General features: G+C 63.9%; 1 protein-coding gene across 2 annotated transcripts in view; it reads right to left on the reverse strand.

The window, feature by feature from the left end:
* Positions 1 to 23,476, reverse strand: part of SLC7A5 (solute carrier family 7 member 5) — a 30,315-nt gene that overhangs the window by 4,548 nt on the left and 2,291 nt on the right. The window contains exons 2-8 of one of the 2 annotated variants that reach the window (XM_036924204.2): positions 11,761 to 11,886; positions 4,612 to 4,717; positions 3,736 to 3,780; positions 3,189 to 3,312; positions 2,138 to 2,241; positions 1,657 to 1,753; positions 1,246 to 1,395 (exon numbers count right to left, since the gene is read on the reverse strand). In XM_036924204.2, coding sequence (XP_036780099.2) covers positions 1,246 to 1,395; positions 1,657 to 1,753; positions 2,138 to 2,241; positions 3,189 to 3,312; positions 3,736 to 3,780; positions 4,612 to 4,717; positions 11,761 to 11,886 — 752 coding nt within the window. The remainder of the gene's footprint in view (positions 1 to 1,245; positions 1,396 to 1,656; positions 1,754 to 2,137; positions 2,242 to 3,188; positions 3,313 to 3,735; positions 3,781 to 4,611; positions 4,718 to 11,760; positions 11,887 to 23,476) is intronic. The other variant, XM_036924206.2, reaches the window with a different exon arrangement.

Below are 23,476 nucleotides of genomic sequence, written 5' to 3' on the forward strand. Positions count from 1 at the left end.
CCCGCCCAGCCCCACAGGGACACAGCATGCCATGGGCCCAGGCTGACAGGGGACAGAGCACCCATGGGCCCAGGCTGATGGGGGACAGAGCGCCCACGGGCCCAGGCTGACAGGGCACAGACTGCCCACAGGCCCAGGCTGACGGGGCACAGAGCACCCACGGGCCCAGGCTGACGGGGCACAGAGCACCCACGGGCCCAGGCTGACGGGGCACAGAGCACCCACGGGCCCAGGCTGATGGGGGACAGAGCGCCCACGGGCCCAGGCTGATGGGGGACAGAGCGCCCACGGGCCCAGGCTGACAGGGCACAGAGCACCCACGGGCCCAGGCTGATGGGGGACAGAGCGCCCACGGGCCCAGGCTGATGGGGGACAGAGCGCCCACGGGCCCAGGCTGATAGGGGACAGAGCACCCACGGGCAGGAGTAAGGTGTTCCATAGCACTGAGGTCTCCCTCCCAGGCAGGGCAGCGGGGCCCTGATGGCCTCTGTGGGACTGCCGGATGGGGGCTGGAGGAGGCCTGTGAATAGGTATAGACATGCCACCAGGAACTGGATGGGGACAAGCTGCTGGCCAGCAGCCACCCTGAGCTCTGCCCTGTGATGTGCCAGGGCCTCACCAGCAGGAGAGTGGCCTCCATCAGTGCCCCCCTTGGAGAGAGGAAGTCACCCCTAGGCAGCTGTCCCCACTACTGAGTTGATGGGGTCAGAGAGTGTACCTGTAGGCCAGGGTCAGCAGCACCCCCACTTCTTCCGGAGCTGCTGAGGCCAGGGTGGGTGTAGCGGGCAGCTGAGCCTGGTGATGCCTCACCAGTCAGGAAGCACCAGTCCCAGCTATGCCCTGCCCAGAGGGCACGTGGCCCCTTGCCTGCGCTCACATGCCTCCGCCAGTCAGGCCCTCCCCTGCCTGCCCTGGGGTCCGCAGGCTTCCCGAGCGCCGACCCGCCCCTTGCCGGATTACGTGCCCGAGGAGGGCAGGGATATGGGGCCTGCTGGGTCTGGTGGGGAGCCCCGGTACCTGGAGCGTGCGCTTGGCCCTCAAGACGTTCCCAGCGTCATCTACTGGCTTCGTGACCCCCCAGGTCTGGTTCAGAGGCACAGTCACAGGCCTACGCTGTCAGCCATGACCAGACCTCTGGAGAAGGTGCCCCGGCCCTGGGTTACCAGGGGGATGGAGTCTGGGCAGGGTGGCTGGCCGGGCATGGGCCAGCAGGCAGGGCCAGAGCAGCGCGGGCGCCGGCCTCACCTTGATGGGCCGCGGCAGCTCCGGCCTCCTGTAGCGCAGCCACAGCATCCCCACGATGGCCAGGGCCACGCACAGCCAGTTGAAGAAGCTGAAGAAGTTGATGACGGAGAAAACGTCCCTCGAGAAGGCGTAGAGCAGGGTCATGCCGCACTGCGAGCAGAGGCGGGCGGGTGAGAGCCGGGGGCCGCGGCGCTGACGGCTCCCGAGCCTGAGCGGCGCGCGAGGGATCCGGGAACATAGGCAGCGCGAGCGGGGAAGCGGCAAAGGTGCCCGAGGGCGGAGAGGCGGCTGCAGGGCCCAACGCAGCGCCTCCTGCTGGGAGCCCGGGACAACCCCCAGGGACTGTCCCAGTTCAGCCAGCCGGCAGACCCTCCTGGGGGCGGAGGGCGGCGGACAGCGCTGCTGACTTACCGTGAACACCAGGGAGGGCATGGGTGTCAGGAGCTGTGGGTGGATCATGGAGAGGATGGAGGGCAGGTGGCCCTCCCTGGCCCCAACAAAGAACAGCCTGTGGACAGAGCAGCAGGCTGTGGGCTCTGCCCTATGCCCCCGGGCAGGGCCGGGGCGAGAGGGCCTGCGCCTGAGGGTACGGCTCCCCCGTGGCCTCTCATCCCTTATCAACCGAGCCGGCGAGAAACTCAGGGCCCGTGGCACCCCAGGCACCTGGGCAGGGCGTGGGGACCCAGCAGGGGGTCTGGGGGGCCGAAAGAGCGTTCCTGTCCTTTTCTCCTGTGACCTGATGTTTTCACAGCTGCAAGTGACTCAACTTGACAAAAAACAGGCTTTTGAAGCACACACGAGAGAGTGGTGTGCACAGCAGCTACGCAGCCGGCCCGCTCGGCCTCCCCCCTCCCAGGGTCTGCGTGGCGGGGCGGCCCGGGTGGGGGCCCACCTGGAGGCCGTGAAGAGGGACCCGTTGACAGAGCCGAAGCAGGAGAGGCCCACGAAGACAGGGATGATCCAGGACATGACGCCCAGGTGACGCGTCCCGAAGTCCTAGACAGACACAGAGTGTGGGTCCCCGTGCCCACAGCACCTGGCGGCAGGCTGTGCCCCGAGGCCCCAGCCGTCCTCTCGGCCCGGCCTGACCTCACAGCCTCTGCCCGCTTCTGTCTGCATGGCCCTCCTGCATGCGGAGGGCCTCTCGGGGTCTGGACTGCGGGGGCGTGCCCGGGACAGGACCTTCTTTGGAACAGAAGGGTGCCTGCACTTCGTGCCCTGCCCCCACTCTCTGGCATGCCCCCTGCACAGCGCCAGGCTAATTGGGGGCCTGGGCCTTGTCCCTGCCAGTGTGTCTGCCCACGAGGGAAAGCTGCTGTCACTGGCTGGGTCTCCCACACTGGGCCCAGAGTGGGGCCCAGTGAGCAGGTACTCGGAAGGCGGAGTGGGCGGATGCTGGGTCCCCACAGGCTCTACTTGGGGTCCCACCCTGCTTGGTGTAGGAGGCTGCCAAGGCACGCTCCTGGCTATCACCAGGGGCCCCGAGACACGGCTCCTCCTCTGAACCCCGTGTCCAGAATGCCCAGCAAAGGGGGCTCAGGATGTATCCGGTCAGTGGGTGGGGCAGGCTGCCCAGCCCCATGTCCTGCGCTCTGGGCTGAGGACCTGTTTGCCTGGGCTGGGGCCTTCCAAGCCACTGCAGTCCACAATGGACCCAACACTGCCATGTTCAGCTTCCAAAGCCACCAAGGCCAGCACCACCGCACTTACGAATTCAAGGCCATTGAGGGCATGGCCTGGGCACCAACACTTTCGAAGACCCCAGGGAAACCCATGTGTAGCCAGGCTTGGGAACCGGGCCCTGGTTTAGCAGAGCTCAGCTCAGCCCCCTGGGGTGGGAACACGGTCCGCAGACGAGGGGCCCAGCCTGCTCTGTGTCACAGGCTCAGAGGTGGCAGGGCAGGCTTCTCAGGGACCTGGCCAGGGTTGGCAGCCAGTCTCACCACGGCCACGGCCTCCGACGCCAACATCTGCTCAGTGGACAGCGTGGTGAAGTAGGCCAGGTTCGTGAGCACGTACACCAGCGTGACAATGGGCATCGAGATGATGATGGCCAGGGGCAGGTTCCTGGGAGGATGGGGCAGGGGCATGAGGGTTGGCCAGACCTGCAGCCAGGAGCCATCCCAACACACGGTGGTGGGTCCTGAGGTCCCTGCATGGTGAGCGGCGAGACCTGCACTGGCCTGGCCACCAGTACTGGCAGGTGGCCGGAAGCCAGCACCTGGCTTGGGCAGTTGTGGGGACGTGGCCTAGTGACAGCCCTGCCAGCCCCAGTGCCCGCCTGCCTAACGGCACCCTGTCCACCCCACTCGGGGTCTTGTTCAAGGTCACAGGCGACCTGGCCGCCAGTCTGAGGCCAGAAACCAGCCCCCCCCACCACCTGGCATGACCCTAAAGCAAGGCCCTTCTGTCTGAGGCTGGGCTGGGCCTATGGGGGGGCCCCCGGGACTGGGCTGCCCCCTGCTTTCCTGTCTCTGCTGACATACGCACCTGTAGGGGTTGATCATCTCTTCGGTGACAAAATTCAAGTAATTCCTAGAATTTAGAGTGCAGAGGTTAATTGTACATCCCTTCCACTGTCACGGGGGAAAAGAACAGACTTTGGGGTGCCCCTCCTGGCGGCTCTGGGTGGTAGAGAGCAGGTCCCCTGTCCATGGCCCTGCTTGGTGAGCAGCTCGAGGGCATGTGGACACCTACTGGGTCCTGCCTCCGATGGAAAACTGGTAGACCCCCGCCTCATGCCAAGCAGGCCCAACACCCTTGGCCCACTGTCCTCTCCTGGGCAACCAGCACGTCTCCGAGGCGGACGCAGAGCTCAGCCCGAGGGCTCTCGTCACTCGTGTGCCTCTGCAGGCACAGACCTGCTTTGTGCAGCTCCTAATGTCCACTCTGAGCACTAAAGGTCAGGGTCAGGCACGGGGCAGCCCTTATGGGACACGTGCCCACACTGAGGGGGCCACCCTGCCAAGTGTGCTCCAGGGCATCCTTGCCGACCACATGGCCCATGTTCCCTGCCCGCCCTGCAGCAGCCATTCTTGCAGCCAGCTCGGCCTGGGCTGAGAGCAGATCCCCAGCTGGGGGCCCAATTCTGGAAAGAACAGGTGGAGAGCAGTGGGCAGGGGCCCCTCACCCGCAGGGAGAGGCCCAAGTGCCTTCTGCCTTGAGCAAAGGGCCGTCTTCTCAGGGGCCAACAGGAGCTGAGAAAACGCTGAGGGCCGAGCTTTTCTGGGCTGGGTGGGCTCAGAGCAGCTCCGAGAGGCAGCTGCCCTCTGTTGCTCTCTACGACTGCCCGTGGGCGGCCGAGAGGCTCAGGCTTCCAGGCGCGTCGGGGCCCCTGGCCTGGGACCCAGACATTCTGGAACCTACCATCCCCCGTAGGCAAAGAGGCCGCTGTACAACGCCAACACTATGTTCCCCACGTCCACCTCGGTGCCTTCAAATGAGGACTTGGGATCTAGATTGGGCACATCACCTGGAAAAGGCCAATGGGACAGAAAGGAATGCCAGGTTAGAGGTCGCCACACGGGGGTCCCACAAGTTCCAAAATGTTCCTGGAGCAAAATACATGGTACCCAAGGAAAACGTGGTGCTGAAACCTTCTCACTGCTACAAATGAAACACCCGTGCTGAGCCAGCTGACCCCCCCCACCCGCCCCCATTCTCCAGGCTGCGCAAGGCCAGCGGTAAGGCAGGAGTGAGTGTGCGAGCCTGAGAGAGGAACACGGCCTGCGAGAGGCCCCTGGCCACCGGAGGGGGGAGAAGGCAGCTCTGCAGTCCCTCGTCCACGTTCTGAGCACAGGTGCTCATCCACACACTGAAAAGCAGATGCCCAGAAGGCGGGTGCAGGTCAGGATGGGTGCTGATGGAGCCTCAGGTCAGGGGCCTGGGCATGAGTCCTCACCCTTCCCCGGAGGCTGGCAGAATCCAGATCCGTCCCTGCTATCACCTGCGGCCGAGGGGACCACAGTGCCCGCTGTGCCATGACACTGGAGATGCCTCCTCCACCCGGACAGTGAGTTACTGCCTCCTGGACAGGACCCCGGGGGCATCTGAGCCTGGGCCCTCCACCTGGACCCCTGGACACAGGTGTGGGGGCCGGGGTCTGCCAAGCTGAGCCCACGTCTCTCCCCACCGAGCATTTCCCCCTGGAATGGTCCCGGGTGACCCCGGCTTGTGGCCACATGGCCTCCTCTGGCGTGGGCTGCTTGTTAGTTTGGGGACCATTTCTCAGCCCTTCTGGCTCTAGATAATAGGGTCTGTGCCTCTGTCCTGCTAAGAAGCTTGGCTCAGATCCCACAGGGCCAGGCTGGGATGTGACCCTGGGGCTCTACACAGGTCAGTCACCCACCCAAAACCAGCAGGTCTGCAGGTTCCTCTGGGGAGGGGGGATGGAGGACCCCATGGGAACCTGAGGTCCTCAAGGGAGTCCATGCCACTCAGCAGGGTGACTGTCTCAGTCACCCCAGGAACATGACAGGAGGGGCGCAGAGAGGACCCGGGTGAGGCAGGGTCCCAAACCCTGCCATCGTACCGGACCAAAGCCTGCACTTCAAAGGCAGCACCGGGTCTCCCACAGCAAACACGGAGGTGAGGTGGGGTGGGGAGGGACCCCCGGTTGCTGTCTCTGGGCTCTGCCCTGGCCCCACTGGGCTGCTTAGTAGGTTTCTGGTCTCCATCAGGCTGGGAGGTGGACGTGAGCCCCACGCAGCCCCCACTCCCAGATGAGGCCACGGTCTCATGACCGGAATAGGTTCCATGGCAGCCGGCCCTCCCCCCAACCTGCTCCCTGCATGTGATCCCTGAGGCCCAGGTCCCAGGACTGCCCGGTCACGCGGGCAGTGGACAGGGCCGGCCCAGGACAGCACACCTTCCACAGCGCCTCGGCAGAGTGCCCAGGGCCCCTCTGCACTCTCTCCAGCAGACCCCCACCCCCATGGAACGTTCTGGAAGTCGCATTCCTCTACACCTACAGCGCTCTGCTGTCCCCCAGCGCCTTGCCCAGAACTTCTGCTGCGGGGAGCTGCCAGGCACGCAGTGGACACCTGGGATCGCGAGGGGCGGACGGGTCTCACCTCTGGGAACTGCGCGCGAGCCCCTGTCCACCCCACCCAGGCCTGCTCTGGAGCGGGTGCTCCTAAGGGTCTGGCGAGCCTGCACCCTGCCCTCCGCCCCTGGCTGCTCCAAGTTCCCCTGGGCTGTCCCGACCCTGTCCCCTCCCTGCCGCCTGCCTCCCACAGACACGGCGAACCCCACTGTGAACCAGGACAGAGGGAGGGGTTCAGGAGTGGGGGGCAGAGCTCCCGGGCTCGGCCTCAGATTGTGCAGGACGCCAGCGCAGGTCGGAGACCTGCATCCCCAGTGGACACCCACCAACGCTGGCCAAGCACACCAGCCTTACTCATTGGGGGCAGTGGAGCGGGCGCCAGGCCTGCTGGCTGGGTGCGGCACTGGGCCCCCTGGGGCTGGCATGCCTGAAGGAGACGGGTGATTGCTCAGGGACTGCGCTCTGCCTACCCTCGCATCCTGGTGTCTAGCCAGGGCAAGAGCCCTAAGAACAGGTGGGAGTTAAGGTGGTTTGGGGAGCTGCTGGGAGGGCTGCCTGCCTCTGGCCGTGGAGTGAGGCTGCCCTGCTCCATTTGATGATGTGTAGCAGCAGCTGCTCGGGCTGATGGCCCATGGCCACCACGGGGCGGGAGCAGGAGGGGTGCCCCACTGCCAGCAGGGTGGGGGTGGGAGGATAGGAGGCGGCGCCTTCCCGGAGCACAGGCTCCGGACTCCACGTGGTGCTCTCACCCCCCCACCTGCCCCAGTGGCCAGGGGGCATTCAGCTCCACCCGCAGACAGGGCTGCCATGCTGGGGGTGTCTGCTGGCGGGTGGAGGCCGGGTGCTGCTCAACACCGTGCAGTAGGCGGGACAGCCCCGCGGCAGATGGCTCCAGATGGCAGGAGGGCCGCAAGGCGATGATGGACGCCTGGCCCACGTGCTGCCACTCCCACAGCCAGGCCTGGCTCGCCAGCGGCTCCCGGCCTCTCTCCCACAAACCCCAAACCGGGGCATCATATCCTTGTTTCAGCAGAGCTCTGGGGCCCAGACAGACGCAGATGAATGACTGCGACAGCCCGACAGAGGAGCTTGGGCTCCCGGCCCTGTGCAGTCCACACAGCCCCCAGGCCCTGGGACGGCAGGCAGGAAGCTGTCATGACGGACAGATGGAGGAAGTGGGGGTCCTCCCCCCAGCAGCGGCACTGGGGTGTGGACATCCTGGGACCCCAGTTTACACGGCCCTGGGCCACCACCCCTTCTCTGGGCCTTTTCTGCAAAGCCCACGGCAGCATCTAACCTGCTGCCTAAACAGCAGGCGGCCTGCACCCTGGTGGGCCCAGAAGCCCATCACCTGCAGGTCTGCCCTAAAACACAGCCGCCAACAGGCCCTCCCCAGGGGCCTGCAGGTATATGAGAGCACGGCAGTCTTGGGAGCCAGGCACAGACTGCCCCTCACCCCCAGAACCAGGGTGATTGGGGCAGGAACATTCGGAAGGCCCCAGGGAGTTGATTTCAGGGAAAGCCAGCCACGATCCCTGAGTCACATGGCTGTGCCGTGGGAACCACTGACCGGGTGAAGGGTACACTCCCGCCCTTGGAGAAGCCTCCTGGCCAGCAGGAGCCTGGCGAGGAGCCTGGCGGGGTGCCCAGCGGTGGCGTGTAAACGGGGCCAGCACCAGGCCGGGGATGCGTCAGCCCACGGACTCCTCGATCAGAGGACAAGTGCTCCCCGGGCCCTGCATCCCGAGGCCTCACCCAGCCTCTGCGTCGGGGGGAAGGCCCGCTCGACTGCTCACCAGGGCTTCGTGGGTCCAGGCTCGGCCTGCGGGCTCAGGCGGTGCCCACCATGCTGGAACCTTCCGCCTCCAGCCGCACTGTAACCCTGGGTGACGGCCCTCTGCGTCACCAAGTGCACCCAACAGGGGCCCTGCCAACATCACGCCCACACCAAGCCTCAGGAGGCCATGTGAGGATGCAGGCAGGGGCCAGAGGCAGGAAGGCTCCCTCCTGCTCTGGCCCTGCCCCAGGCTGCATGCCTGGTATCCAGGAACAGCGACGGGGCAGGAATCCGGGCTTGGGGAGACTCAGAGGCGTGGTGCTCACCCACCACCACGGCGTCTGTCCGTGCCGTCACCTGTCTTTTAAAGCCTGCAGGAGGCAGCCCCTTGGCCTCAGATGGGCTCCGAGCTCGAGTCCCGGTTGGGAAGGCCCCGCTCTCCACTGCTCAGGCCGCCAGGACTCCTGGGAACTAACTGCCCAGCACAGGGCTCTGTGGCTGCCCACCCCAGGGCGGCAGCGGGAGGGAGCCCAACTCTCAGGCCTTGGATTTCACGTGAGGGCGGCCCAGGCAAAACACGTGACCCCAGATCTGTGGGGGCTCTGGACACAGACTGAGCTCCAAGCCGGGCAGGCCCGACTCCATGAGGACCACCAAAGGGCGCCCACAGGAAGGGACAGCCCGCCCCACTGGGGGTCCCGGGTCTGCCCTGTGGCCAGCCGCACTGGGTGCTCAGTGAGGAGCAGACCAGCCTGGGGGCACCAACCACCGGCAATGGCCCTGTCCCTGCCTCCCAGGGCAGAAGGCCAGTGCAGAGCACCAGGCAGCCCCCGTGAGACCTGCCCCGAGGTCCTCCCGACGGGGAGAACAGGCCTGGGGGCACGCGACATGCCCACCTTGCCGCGAGGGACGCCGTTGCTTCCTCCAGCTGGAGGGGGTCTCCCTGGACCCCGGATCCCCCAGTCACTGTGGGACAGTGTCAGGACACAGGAGACAGCCCACAGGGCCCAAGAGCCTCTGCTCACAGTACAAACCACGCCTAGGTCTCCTGGCGGGGGGGCCAACATCCCAGCGGCAGGGTGAGCCTGTGTGAGCTGGGGGCACGGGGGAGACTTCTCCGCCCACGACCTTCCCCCGGGGGAGGCACCCGGCTCCCGCACAACGCGGGAGGAAGGCTTTCCGCTGGACCTCTTTATCTGGGCTCTGTAACTGCTCAAGGGGACGTGAGCCCCTCCCGCACTGATGCCGCAGCCTGCGCAAAACCTCAAGGCTCCCGGTGTGTGTGCCCCCTGGGAGGGACCTGGGCACAAGGGATGGGCCTTCCACACCCCACTTCCACCGTCCAGTCTTGGAAATGCCCACCAGTGTGAGGACTTTGAGGGCAGGGCCGTGGGGCCGTGGCCCCTGTACGTCATAGGTGAGGGGCCAACAGATAAAAGAAGGACAGAGGAAGGGGGGGGACGGCCCACAGGTACATCCTGAGCCACCACGCCTGCCTGCTTCTCTCTTGAGGCCCCCCTGGCCATGCTGCCCCCCACCCCCACACACTGTGACCACTCGCATTCAGTGCCCCCTCTGAAGATGCCAGGGGCAAAAACACGCCCTGTGTGGGCCGGACCCCACACGCCCACCTCCGGGACCACAGGGCAGCCGGGGCTCCCGCCACACCTAAGACCATGGCCCCAGATCCTTGTGTCACATTGCCTGCCCGCACCCAGGCCTGCCCTTCTGGGGCCTCCTGACGTGGCTGCAGCCCCATCTGTGATTCCCGTTCACAGGTCGTTGCTGCCTGGTGTCCCGAGCACAGTGCGAGCTCTGGACGGCAGAGCCGTGCCCAGGGACTTGACCAGCTCTGGTGAAGGGCAACGGGGAGAGTGGGGGTTGGGCTGCTTGGGGCCTGGCAGCAAGAAATTGAGGCTGGCAGCCCCGGGCCACCGGTGCCGGATGAGCCAAGGAGGAAACTGGCTTCAGGGCTGGGTGGTTGGGGCAGCCAGGGCAGAGGAGAGACAGGCAAGGACCAGTCTGTGAGGTGGCGGGCCACGCTCTCCAGTGGCCAAGCAGAGCACCTGTGAGCTGAGCTGCTGCCTGAAGGGCCTGGGCCTTCCCGCCGCCACCATCAGTGGGGTCTGTGGGGTCCGGGTCCCTGCCCCACTGGGAGGTGGGGTCACACCACTGACTCCCTCATGAGAGAAAGAGGTCAACGTTCTCAACAATGCATCCTGTAGGGGAGAAGCCATTCATCTGGGAATCAAATAAATCTTTGAAGAAAAGCAAGAGACAGGAATTTTGCAGACACTGTACTGTTATCCCCAGTTCAGAAATGAACCGCTTCAGGGGGAGGATGTTTGACAGCAACAGAATTGTAAGCATATTGTGTATGCAGGCTGAACAAAAGCTCTTTGCTATCCCTACTAGAGTTCGTTTTTACAAAAGTCAAGCCCCCCACATTCCTCGTCCATCTGTATCTGATCATCCCAGCCGAGCACATACCTTCACAAGCCCGCCTCCTCTCAATGACCGACTTCCCGGCCAGACAAAGTCTGGTGGGCACAAGATGGCTTTTTCCTGCTACCACGGGTCCTGCCTGGCGGAGCTCTCCATGAGGCTGGGGGCCACTAGGCCCTGGCCAGGGCCCCCAAGCAGGAAGGGAGGAAACAGGTCTTGTCTTCCAGAAGAGGCAGGACCCAAAGCCTCAGAAGGGCTCTCGGTGTGGTGGCCGCGTGGGGAGCAGCAGGGCACTGACCAAGGGCACACCCTGGCCCTGCCTGTAGGCCACCCGCCGGCGCTGTTTCAAGGACTTTCCGCGGAACCTGACGCCAGTGAGGCCCTGAGTCCCACCTGCCCTCCCACCCCCGCCCAGCACACACAGGGCTGTCGGGGGCTGGCTGTGTCCTCATGGCCACCTCCTCTGAAGGGGCTCAGGGCCCTGTCCGGCCCCCGTGGGATCGCTGATCTGGGGAAGCCGTGCAGATGCCCACTCTGGGCCACTGTCCCCCCCCCCGGGGAAACTGTACTGTTCACCCAGAAGCACCTATGAGAATGCTCCTGACAGCATTCCCCTGGTGGCCAGAAACAGGGGACGACCCCACCCACTCCCACCCACAGAATGACGAGCCACAGCACATTCACGAGGAGCGAGCCCAGCACCGGGAGGGAGCATCCCCTGAGCGCCACGGTGTGGGCGTCCCCCATGGTGGGACAGAGGGGCCGGTCCCAGTGGGAGAGGTCAGCACAGTGGGTGCTGGCAGGGCAGGCTTACCCATGGCCAATCAGACCTGCTGGGCGCTGGGGGTTCCACATCCCCCTGTGGGGTGGCCACAATCCATCCATTGGGCACTTGGTGTGCTTGTGAGCCAGATCTACGGCCGTAACGGGCAAGAGGAGCCCGACTCCTCACCCCCCGGGATGCCGGGAACAGTGCGAAGCTTGCCCCGCAAGCCCCTCGTCACCATGTGTGGACAGGAGCACGGGGCTCCGGGCCACGGACGGATCCATCTCACACGCCACTCTAGGACCAATTCAATTTGTTGGGTGACATTCAGTCTAACAATGTGTCGGTGCCTCTCCTGGGATGGAGTGACCGGCTGACGTGCACCAGTTCAAAGGAAACCCTACGTGCTAGCACAGCAGGGCGGGGGGCATTCAGGTGGGGGGACCCAACTGGCCGCGCAGCAGGCCCGGAGGCCGCACTCACCCTTTCCGATCTGGATGAAGCCGAGCAGGATGATCAAGGCCAGCGCCAGGAGCTTGGCGGCAGCAAAGGCGTCCTGGACCCGCGTGGCGGCCTTCACGCTGTAGCAGTTCACAGCCGTCAGCAGCACTGTGGGGACGGGGCGGAGAGTGAGCCCGCGGTCCGCCCAGCCCGCCGGTGGGCCCTCGTCTGCCGGGCCCTGCCTGACGGATCTGACGGACCTCCAGGCCCAGGCCAAAGGCCGAGCGCCACGCATCCCTGACTCTCAGAAGGGCCACAATCCCAGGTGCCCCCTGGGCTGCATGGCAGATTTTCTTCTAGAGGAATGAACGTGAACCTCCTAGGTACTATCACAACGGCCCACCTTCCTCCAGGCTCCGTTCTGGGGCCTGCCACTTGGAGCATGAGCCAGTTGTTCACCTGTTTGCACCCAACTCAACGTTCTGGCATAATTCATTGGATTCCCGCACAGCCTACCAGACTGCCTGAAGGTAGAAAGCCCCTTTGCAGAGAATATTCTAGAAGTCCACAGAGGAAACAGGCAAATGAGGGAGTCTGTGAGCATTAACCCATGTGACAAGCCAAGTAGGGCCACGGAGCAATGTTGGTGCCTGGAACGGGGGCTGAAGGTGAGGCCCCAGCTCGAGGGAGTCAACAGGCAGGTACCGCTCAGGCATATCTGACACAAAATCACACCAGTCACTGGTAGCTTCCCCTGACCTGGAAGGGAGTGGAGGTGGGGGACACAGGCCGGCAGCTAAGCCAGGCTCAACGAACTTGTATGCCTGGGCTCCGGGGTAAGACCCCCAGCCCCTAGCCGAGGGCATCTGTTGAGATGCTCAGGGGCGTGGGAGTTAAGTGCCCAGGGACCACGGTGATATAGCCACCCTGGTCAGCTGAGTAGTTCCATCGAGACGGAGGCAGCACCGCAGGCCGGCGGCTGTCACCATCCAAACTCTCTGGGCGGCTGCTGCCGAGTCAGCACGTGGCTCTGCACTCGGCGTCCTCGTGGTGCTGAAGTCGGCGCCCAGGAGCACCTACGCCAGGAGAAAGCCGGCCAGGGCCTTTTCCTGGAAGCCTGCTGGTTAAACCTAGACCAGCGTGGCCTGGGCCTGCGCGAGTGCCTCCCTCCACAAACCAGCTCTCGCCCACTGCCCCTCCGCTCCTCTGCAGGGGAAAGGCCCCCTGCTCACCCTTTCTCTTTTCTGGAAAGAACCAGTGGAGGCCTGGCAGACCCCAGGTGGCTTCCTTCCCCAGCTACGTTAATTAAATGCAACTTCAAATTTGAGGACTATGCCCCAGTGAAATAAATCCACTCATTAACTGGATGTAGCCACCAGCTCAGGTAGAAGGCAGACGGGAGCCCTGGGTGGGATCGACGGCCTCAGGCAGGCCTGCCTGTCACTAGTCCCTCCCAGAAATTAGCTGACACTTCCCAGCATCCTCCTCCCTCATTCTTACTTTACGCTCCTAAATCTGGCTGATGCAACAATGCAACACGGCTGACCTGGGCTGTGTCCTCTGCATTAAGGAAGGTTCAGGTGGAAAATGGTTTTTAAAGTAGTGGCTTTTAGCCGCCATTCCTAACCTGAAATGCTCAGGAGTTCCCTGCACCACGTGACAGCAAACGGCTGTGACACGATCTGGTGTGGCCCTCACTTGTGGGGACCCTGCCTGAGTCCCCAGGGCTCCTAAGCTGTGGTTTCTGCACCTCAAAGCTTGCAGTAAAAATAGGTGTCAGGGGCGGTGGGGTTAAACGAGGCCATGAGAATGTGGGGCTCGTGATGCACGTCACGTTCCTGAAGCCACCTCGCCCAGCAGGGGCTGAGCCTGGGCTGGGAAAGGCCCAGACAAGGGGGTGATGTGTGCACAGGGCAAACAGCAGTGACCTTTGCTCTGTGGCTCTGGGTGGGCACAGGCTCGGCCCAGGCCCTCAGGTCTGATAGGGACAAGCCACTCCTGGCACAGAAGAGGCAGAGACTCAGAGGCCACCTGTCCAAGGTGCCAGGGCTGAGCCCCAGGTCCCGGGCCGTCTGACAACCCACCGCAGGACCACAGGGAAGGGAGGGAAGAGGGTAAGTAGCAGAGCCCCTTTTCTTGGGTTTCCTGGGACAAGCTTTCAGGGTGGTGCTCTGGGGCCCCCCTGCCTCGGAGCTGTGCCTTCCTCCCACGGGGTCCCAGGAGCCTTGGCCCAGCGAGAGGGAGGGTCCAGGGGCTTTTCCATGACAGCCTCTCATTTCCATGAGGGTGAGTGTGGTGATGACAGAGCCAGTGCCAGTCCCCCCTCCCCGTAGGCGCTGCCCACCTCCTCCACGAAGCCTGAGGGAGGGAGGCGGTGCGGGGGTGGGGTGGGGTGGGGGCGCGCGCGCACCTGGAGGCGGCCTCGCAGGCTGGTCCTCTCGGCACGGCACGGGGCCCACTATCACGGGCTCGCAACCCACAGCTGTGCAGTCAGCACCGAGCACTGCAGCCTGTCTCCCCTTCACAGAGGAGGGCCCCAAGGCTCCAGGAAGGGGAGGCGGCCGCCCCAGAGCCGTCATGGGCTGCCCTGCGGTGGTGGTCTTGGTGGCACTGGGGCGGGACAGGGATCAGGGCCCTCCCTCGGGGACAAAGGGCCCACAGCTGCCCTGGCCAGCATCAACCCAGCTGTCCCCAGCCACAAGTCCTGAGCCCGGCCCAGCAGGTGTCCAAAGGCCTCAACAGACAGGTGTGGCCAGGTGAGGGGCCCGAAGGTGGAGGCCGGGGCAGGTGGCTGGGATTGCAGGACAAAGGAAACTTAATAGTTGATAAAAAGAACTGAAACCTAAGTGAAAATTTAATGTCCACTGACCCTGGCCAACGAGTGAACAAATGTTGTTATTCTCCACGACGATTCTTTCCTTAAAAGCATCAAATGAAACACGATCTTAAGTAGACAAATGAACTCATCAGGACCCAGTGTCCCTGAGCCTGAGCAAGAGCAGCCCTGGGGTGGCCTTCAAGCTCCACACCCAGAGGGAGGCCAGGTCCTGTCCAGTTTTATACCTGCAACTAGGGTGGCGGCGCCTGGAGGGGCGGGGGAGTATGGGGGTGAGGACTGAACAAGTGGCTGCTGCCCCGCCGCTGCTCCGCAAGGGCCAGGGCAGAGCAGGGCACAGGGGCGCACTGGGTGTGGGCTGGCTGGTGGGGGAGGGTGCTGTTGGAGGGCACCCCTGCTGGATGCTGGCCCTCATGGGGCCCCCTCATCTGCACCCCTACAAAAGCATGGCTGCGCTCACGCTCACTGACAGCTGGGCTAGAAGATAAAGCCCAGCCCAGGGGAGAGGAGCCTGGACTGGGCTGTGAGGACAGCCAGGAGTAGGCTGGGGACACATGTGTACCACGACCCCCCGTCACTCAGCCCCTTCTGTACCACGGCCCACCTTCCTGGCTGGCAGCGGTGCCCAGCTCAGCCTCAGGCAAGGAGCCGGGTCCCAGGGGCTGCACGGGAGGCCCCCTGGCCCCTGCAAAGCTGCTGTCCCCTGTGGGGGCTCATGCTCCCTCCACCCACGGACACCTGCACTCCTGTTCCCAAGCCCAGGTGCACCTCCATGGCAGGAGGGCTGCCCAGTGAAAGAAGACCCACCCCCCTGGGCCTTGGGGGACACCTGGTGCAGTCAGTCTGGCCATCAGCTCTAGCTCCGGGCCGACGGACCAGGCACCCCAATTCCAATCTCCCATCTGCAACCAAAGGGTGGCACACCCCAGAGGCCCACGTGGGTCCAGGGTAGTGGTGGGCCCACCTGCTGGTGACACAGCAGCACCCCCCCCAGCCCTGAGCCCACCAGTGATTCGGGACTCCCCTCACTCTGCCTCCCCAGCCTGGGCGGGCGCCCCCATGGTGCTAACGTCACAGCGGCACAGGGGTGGTGACAGCGGGAACGTGCTCACAGCTAACACACGCCACCAGCCTGGCCTGAGGGAGGGTGGTTATCTGAGCAGCACCCAAAGGCCCCCTGCAGCCTCCCCTTCTCTCTGGGAGGGACCCGCCCCACCCTCTCCTCCTGGGCCTGGCACCAAGTATCTCAATCTCCAGGCCCCACGTCCACTCCTGATAATGTCCGGGGCCACAGCTGTTGGGGCTCTGCCCCAGCCCCGACCCCTCTGGCCCCAGCCCTGGCTCACACCGTTTTCTGCTTTTATTTACAGCTCTTGGTAAATGGAATGCTGACCCTGCTGGCAGCTGCACTCAGCAGGGACGGCCCATTTTCATTTAAAAACATCAAAACAAACAAAACCACACCAAAGTCCCTTCTCTGTATTGAGGGTAAGACCCTGATGGTTCATAAGGCCTGGCAACCAGGGCTCTGCTCCCACAGGGTTCTGTGGGTGCTGATAACAAACTGAGCTACAAGCCAGACGAGAGTGGCATGGGCACCCGCCGCCCGCCTGGACCCCTCTACCAGTCTGTGCCCGGCCCAACCCCAGCCCCTCGCTGACCTGAGGTCACACTCCAGAGAAGGCTGCGGGCAAGTCCACCAGAACCAATCGGGAACGTGGCCTCCAGGCCCTGGCTGGTAATGCCCATCAAAAAATCAGCGCACCATCCCCACGTCTCCAGTGAGCAGAGGCCCAGGGGGCTGCAGTGGTGGACCCCACTGTGTCCCAGCCTGAGGCTCTGCAGGGGCGATGCCCCAGGACAGAAGAAGGGAAGAGGGGTGGGTGACCCTGGGTTGTACGCAGGGTCCCCGGGTCAGAGCCCCAGAGCCTAGAATCTCACTACTCGGCAACTCCTTTAGAGAAGCCACTGCTGATCTCTGAGGGAGATGCTCATTACATGTGCTTTGGGGGCCCTCAATAATTAGGGCCGATACTTGGGGCAAAGGCGGACTGCGGTCCACGAGTAACACTGCCTCACACAGGCGGGGCCTGGCTGTCATAAACTGGCTGGTGGGGGGCTGAGACGCCAGGCGAACGGGTGTCATTTTCCCAGAGCTTTGCCACCAGACCCCTGAGACAGAAGAGGAAGTGACCATCGGGCTGTGCCAGTTCCTGGGAGCTCGGCCAGCCTGGCGTCTCAGGTGCACCCGGGCCAGAGAGTAGCTGACCACGGTGACAGAGGTGGCCCAAGACTGGGCAGCCTGCCAGCCCACTGCCTGGGAGCCTGGCCTCCACCGGGCAAACATCACGGTGCTCTCTCAGCATCAGGAGCCCTGGCTGCAGGTGGGCAGGACCTAGGATGGCAGCGAGTGACCATGGGCTCGCTCAGGCATTGTGAGCGTGGGCCAGCAAGGGCAGGTGATCAGGAGAGCAGCCACCAACGGGCTGAGCACCAGGGGGCACCCCACCGCTCTGGGGGCGCTCATCCAAATCCACCCCACCTGCACGCTGACCCAGGGCTGAGCAGGCGCTCAGTGGGTGTGGGCACCTCCCCTCTGGCTCTGGGAAGTCCAGGCGTCCCCTGGCTGGGAGTGAGCCCTGTCCATGCAGCCAGCCCCCCTGCCCCCCCAGCATATTCTCATTTCTTGCCCTGATTCATCCCTCCTAATGATTTCTTGCTTAATGACTCACCTCTGGGGTCTATCAGAGGCCCTGGGGGCCCGGTCCACAGAGGGCAGGGCCCATCCCACAGCTCCTGACTAGCAGGCCTGGTGGCCGAGAATCTGCATTTCTAACTCCCTCCCAGGGATGCTGACGCTGCAGGACGGCGACCCCACCTGGAGAACCGGGGCGACTTGACAACACATAATTCACCTTCACCGGGCGCACGACCCACCACCAGCCCAGGCCACCCGAGGAGGCCAACCTGCCTTCCGGAGCTGCCTTCTGGCGCGAGCCAGGTGCTGAGCCCGCTCGGGTGGCCAGCCCGGCCCCAGACCCCCCCACAGCCCCACAGTTGGCCGCCAACCAAGAACAGAACCCCCAGATGACCTGGAAAACTGAGGAAAATGGGGCAGCCCCCCAGGCAGAGGCCCGAGGCTCTGGGGACATAGGGGCCCCCATCCGCTCCACTGCTGCCTCCCAGTCCCGGCGGGGCCACCGGCCTCAGGCCCCCACTCATGCTGATTCATTATCTCCTGCAAAAAGAAATTGTTTTTTTCAATTTTTCTTTCTTTTAAGAAGTAGGCCGGCGGCACAGTTCCACCACCCACCCCAGCCCAGCCCAGCCCGCCAGCCCTGGAACACGCCTCCCATCTCTCTCCAGTTTTAACCCGGGACTGGGTGATGCCCGAGCACACGGAGTTCCCCCAGCCCGTGGGTGGGGGTGCGGGCGAGCCTCCAGAAAGGGGCCACACATTTGTTTACAAACAGGCCAGGACTGGGCAGTCAGCTCTGACATCTGCCAGTACCCCGAGTCTGGTACAGCAGGAGACCTCGCAAAGCAGATTCCTCCCTGCACGGGGCATCCCCCAAGCAATACGGGGGGGCGGCTCCCCGAGGGCCCTAAGCACAGCCAGGGCCACAGGCAGGATGGCGGCCCTCGTGAGGCTGAAACTGGAGATTTCTGACTCACTGCGCGCTAATGGAGTGCGGATGGATGTGCGGACAAGCTGCTGCACCCCAGCAGGGATCACCAGGGACTGACCATCACTGCAGAGTGCGGGGGACTCTGGCCAGGACTCTCCATAGCTAGCTACACGCAGGGACACACCTGCACATCTGCGGCCTGGAACCCCCACCCCTGCAGCCTCTGACCCTCCAGGAGTCAGGCTGGTGAAGGGAGAGACCCCCTGGCGGTCACAGTGCCTGAGGGTGAGGGACACACTAGCCTGCAACACTCCCCCTCCCATTTGACGGTTGGGGTAAACGGAGCCCAGAGGGGTTGTCTGGCTTGCCAGACGTCACACAGCAGTCCCCAGGAGGGTGGGGAGAGGATGCCCAGGTCTCCCAAGTCCCACCCCTGTGCGCTGGCCACTTCGCTGGGGTCCTCGAGCCTGGCTGCCCAAGAGGTGCCACCCGAGCTTCCCAGATCACACCACGCCTCCACCTTGCAGGCTGGGGGTCCCAGTGCCCCGGACCAGGCTGACACCCACTGACAGGGGCAAATCCCACAGGGCCCCACCTACCACGAGCACACTAGTGCAAGTCCACTGGGCACCTCGAGGACAGGGGTCACTCCCACGCTGGCTGGGACCTGAGTTTGAAGCGGGCGATGGCTCTGACGTGGGGTGAAGAGCTATTGGCCGTGGTGTCTGGTGTGGACGAGCAGGCACTGTGGCCCTCAGCGCTGCCCAGAGCATCGGGGGGTGGCCCACCCCTTGTGCCTATCCGGCAATGGGGCCTGACCCGGGCCACATGGGGCACTCATGGGTCTCCCTCCTGCCAGGTGACGCTGGCCGGGACAGGACCGTACTCCATCCTGCGGCCCCCAGCCAACATCCCGGCCTTCACACGGACCTGACAGCGTCCACCCCGCTGACCCTGGAGCAGTGGGGGCTGGGAGCCCAGCCTGGACCTGGCTTGCGGCCAAGACCCCCTTCCCTGTACGAGGAGGGAACGCGCACAATGCCTGCTTCCGTGACAGGGCGGACAGACCCTCAAAGTCCCTCTGGGGCAGCTATCAGGAGCTGACCTGCTCGTCCCCACCCACCCACTGGAACAAAACGCTCACTAGCCAAACAGTCACTCCCCAGACCCTGAACCTGACCCCCCAGCCTGAGCCAGCAGACAGCCCCTGGGACAGGCCGGCCCCGGGGACCTTCTCTACCCACTGCCCTGCCCGGCCGCCCTCACCCCACAGCCCCCCGGTCTGTTCCTCAGCTCTGAGGGTCTGAAATGCTGGCAGGAAGAACAGGGGTACTGCTATGCGGGCCCCAACCAGGCCCCAGCTGTGCCACTGCAGCCCCCGCCTCCTGGCCTCATTCCCAGGCACACCGGCTGTCCTGCATGACCACTGGGCTCCCTCCTGCACTGACCCCTGCCCCAGTTACACGACCACCTCAGTACCATCTGCAGGCACGCGCTGCCCACCCTGCCCTGCTCCAGGCTCTGAGACACAGGCCCAGAGCAGCCAAGCTTCTGGCCCCGGGTCACACAGCCTGGGTACCTCACACCTCACACCTCAGGCCTTCTGCGGTGGCCCTGGGCCTCCCAGATGACTCAGGCTGACAGGGTCCCCGGGATGGGAGCCGAGGGAGACGCAGCCCCAGCACCTGGATCTGGGCTGAGGGCTGAATCGCCTGCTGGCCATGGGCAGCTCACCTAGAGACAAAGTGCTGGGCTGGCCCCAGGGCCACAGAGGGCTGCAGGCCCACGTCCCATGCAGTGGCCTCAGCTCTGTACTGGTCGCACTTTAAGTGACTCACAGATGATAGACTGGGTCCCAGCAGTGACAGAAGTCAGCCAGCAGCCAAGGTCAGGATGACTCTGAGCACAGATCGGGCTCCTCCATGTATTATGCTCCAGGCACCCGAATGGGAATTCAGGGCCAATTCCTCCACAGCAGGCAAATCCCCTCAGGGACGGGTGGGCGCAGCCCCAAGGGACACCACTGGCTGGAGGCAGGTCTGGTGGACAGTCAGGGGGGCAAAGCCACCTCCCACACTCCCTCGGGCGCTGATGGGCCACCTGGGACAGCCCATCCCCCAAGTCAGAAGAGCCTTAGGGTGTTGCCAGGATAAAGGAATGAATGTAATTGGGACCCCAGCCGTCAGAGCCACGAGATGCTGGACCGACGGGACAGCACAAAGCCTGGGGGTGGGGACAGGTGGGCTCTGGGCAGCTCCCCGGCCAACAGTCCAAACTAGGGTCTGGGAAGGTCATGCCCAGCCCCCTGGGCCCTGGCACCTGCTGTGAGTCACGGGAACTGGAAGCCAGCATGGGCCCAAGGCGGGGTGCGTGGGGAAGGGCAGCTAGCGCCCCGGCCCTGGAAGCTCCTTTGCAAAGTGAAGATTTCTATAGAAAGAAGAAAGGCTTCCCTTCCCGTGCAGCTCCAGGAGTCCAATGCCCTGCAGCAAGGGGGTCGCACTCCCCAAGGACACAGGCGAGCCTCCCATCCCCATGCGTCCTTCCCTGGGCACCTAGACGTGGTGACCAACCCCACCCCAGAACCCGGGCACCCGCCACCCCGCCAGAGACGCGGCTGTGTGTTCCCACACACCCGATGACAAAAAGTGCCCAGCATGGGAGAGGGTGGCACGGCCCTGGGCTCAAGACCGCCTCTGCCTCATTTTCCGCAGGTGGCAACACGGGGATTTCAGAGGCAGCAGAGGATGTGAGGGGCGGTGAGTGAGCCAAGTGACCAGTGAGAAAAGGTCCCCCTCTTCTGCATGGTGGGGGCACCACTCGGGGGGCAGGGGAGCCTCCCATCCTGGGCCAGGGCCTCGGGGTGTGAGAGCCCCGTAAGGGGCATGGTGTGGAGTGAATGCGCCTGGTACACACCTCTGGGCAGTCTGCATATCCCACCGGACTGTCAAGGGGTCCAAAATGCAGGGAGAAAAGGGTCGGAAATGCTCACCAGCCCCTCCCACCGCCCTCGGGGTCCGCGCTTCTGTGAGGGACCAGCGGGCCCCAGCCCACCCCGGGACTCGGCGTGACTTGCTCCAGCGGCCTGGGCACTTTCCTGTCTGGCCAGAAGAGGTGGGTTTCAGCGCCAAGGTCAGGACTGTCGCCTGCACTTGGCTCACAGCTCGCCACTCTGGGGCCACCATCCCTGTGGGAACACCCAGGGCTGGACACACGCCTTGCTGGGACAGGCCTGGTTTGAGGTGGGGACCCAAGGGTGGTCATGTTGTGTAGGGGCGCCACACCCTCGGGAGTGGGGTCCTGGCCCAGCACTCATGGAAGACCCAGGTGGTCCTCCCGGGCCCCCCCACCTCCTCTCATTACCAACTTACCCTCGGGTCAGCTGGCACCCACACCCTTCACCTATGTGGGAGCAGGTCTCCTGCACCCCTGCCCAGGAGCTGGGAGTGGAGCCGCACACCTTCTCCCCCACACCCCCGAGGCAGGGCCGGCTGGGGCCAGCGCCTGTGCAGCGGGACGCTCTCAGCAGACCCCAGCTGCTGTGGGGGACGCCAGCATGCCCCTCCTCCTCTCCCTCCTTCCTCCTGTTTGCTGAACCAGAGAGCCGCTCTAGGGCAGCTCAAGGTGCTAAAGGTGAGCACCCGACGGAGGCCAGTGTTGGGGATCGGTCGCAGGTGCCAAGTGACCGGGGTCCCCAAGCTGCATGCCCGTGCCACGCCACTGCCTAGCGTCCTCACACACACCCAGGCGGGGCTGTGCGGAATCCCCGTCCCACAGAGAGGAACCTGAGGCTCAGAGGTCCCAGTGGGTTCCTTGAAACACAGCCCAGGTGCCTGAATGTCTGTGGTCCAGCTCGCTGCCTGACACCAGCTGGAAAGTATCACGGTCCACAGGAACAACAGCTGAGGAACCCCTCCCCACCTGGGTCTGCCCGGGCAAGGGTGATGGGGGGACTAACCTGCTCTAGGGGAGTCTTGGTAACCCATCTCCCACGAGAATGCAGAAAGTGCTTTCCAGACCCCAGAAGGCCACCACCCCGGACGGGGACCCAGAGTCCCAGAGCTCTGTTCTCAGCCCCCCGAGTCCTGGAAGTAACTGTGAGTCCGGGTCTGTGTAGCCGTCCCAGCAGGCATGGTCCCAACCTCCACCCAACGGAGAGAGAGAGCAGGGTCCACAGCCACTTCCCGAATACCTTCGGATCGTGGGTAAGGTTCCCCCTTTCTTCTAGGAGCACCTCTCTCCAGAGGAACACCCCGTTGGGTCAGAGCTGGGTGCCCCAGCTCCGGCCTCTCCGGATACCACTGTCCCACTGTACAGAGGCTGCCCTGGGAGACTGGATAAACCTCCGAATCAGATCTGGGCCCAGCTGGAATCTCAACTCCAGTCTGACTTCTGCCTGGAACAGAAAACCTTGCACCCTCAGGATTTCAAGCAAATGCTACCGGTTTTTGTTAGGCAATCAACCCAGGCACGCCCAGCCTCACACCAAAGGCCACCAGGCTGGAGCTCCTCGCCTTCACGACTCACTAGAAAGACAAAAACACCAGAGCTACACGGTGGAAGGGCTCCAGCTTGTCATTTCTATGTCAGATCTACGAGGAAAGGGGTGCTCCTCCACTCACACTGGCAGCGGGATCCTTCCAGGTAACGAGGCCAATGGGGTTCACAGCACAACTTTTAACGAGCAGAAGGGAAAAGTGGGGCGCGCCAGGGGACTACAGAGATCAACCAGCAACCAGGAGCCCCCTGTTCCCAGACTCACAGGCTGGCAGGAGGGCTGCAAACGGGGAGGTGCGCTCAAGTAAGTGCGGGTGCATGGTGTCCTGTCCCCTCCGGGGAAATTCTAGAACCCAGCTCTTGGGGGGTAACTGGAGAACACTTGGAAACCCTCTGTGGCTTTTTGCTGCCTTCTCTGATGCCTCTACTAGGGTGGCCCCTTCCTGACGTTCACAACCCTTCTCTGGGCCCACGTGTGGCAGCTGCCAGTCCCCAAGAAGCCCGGGTCCCCCTGGCAGGCGAGTCGGGTTCTGGGTGAGCGCTCACTCTTGCGGAGAACACATCCCTTTCTGCTGCTGAAAATCCTCTTTCCATCAGAAAAAGCCACATACACATACGTGTATGTAACACACGTACATAATACACTCACGTGGATGGTTCAGGAAAAAGGGCAGCGAAGGTGACCAATACCTGGAAACGGTCTCCTTGCGCACCCTGACGGGGTGCTGTCACCTCCACCCCGCCTGAGCGACTGGAGGGCTGCAGGTGTGCCCACTGCAGACCTCTGGAATCTATCCTG

This window comes from Manis pentadactyla, chromosome 15 (assembly GCF_030020395.1).
Source record: "Manis pentadactyla isolate mManPen7 chromosome 15, mManPen7.hap1, whole genome shotgun sequence".
NCBI classification, from domain to species: Eukaryota; Metazoa; Chordata; class Mammalia; order Pholidota; family Manidae; genus Manis; species Manis pentadactyla.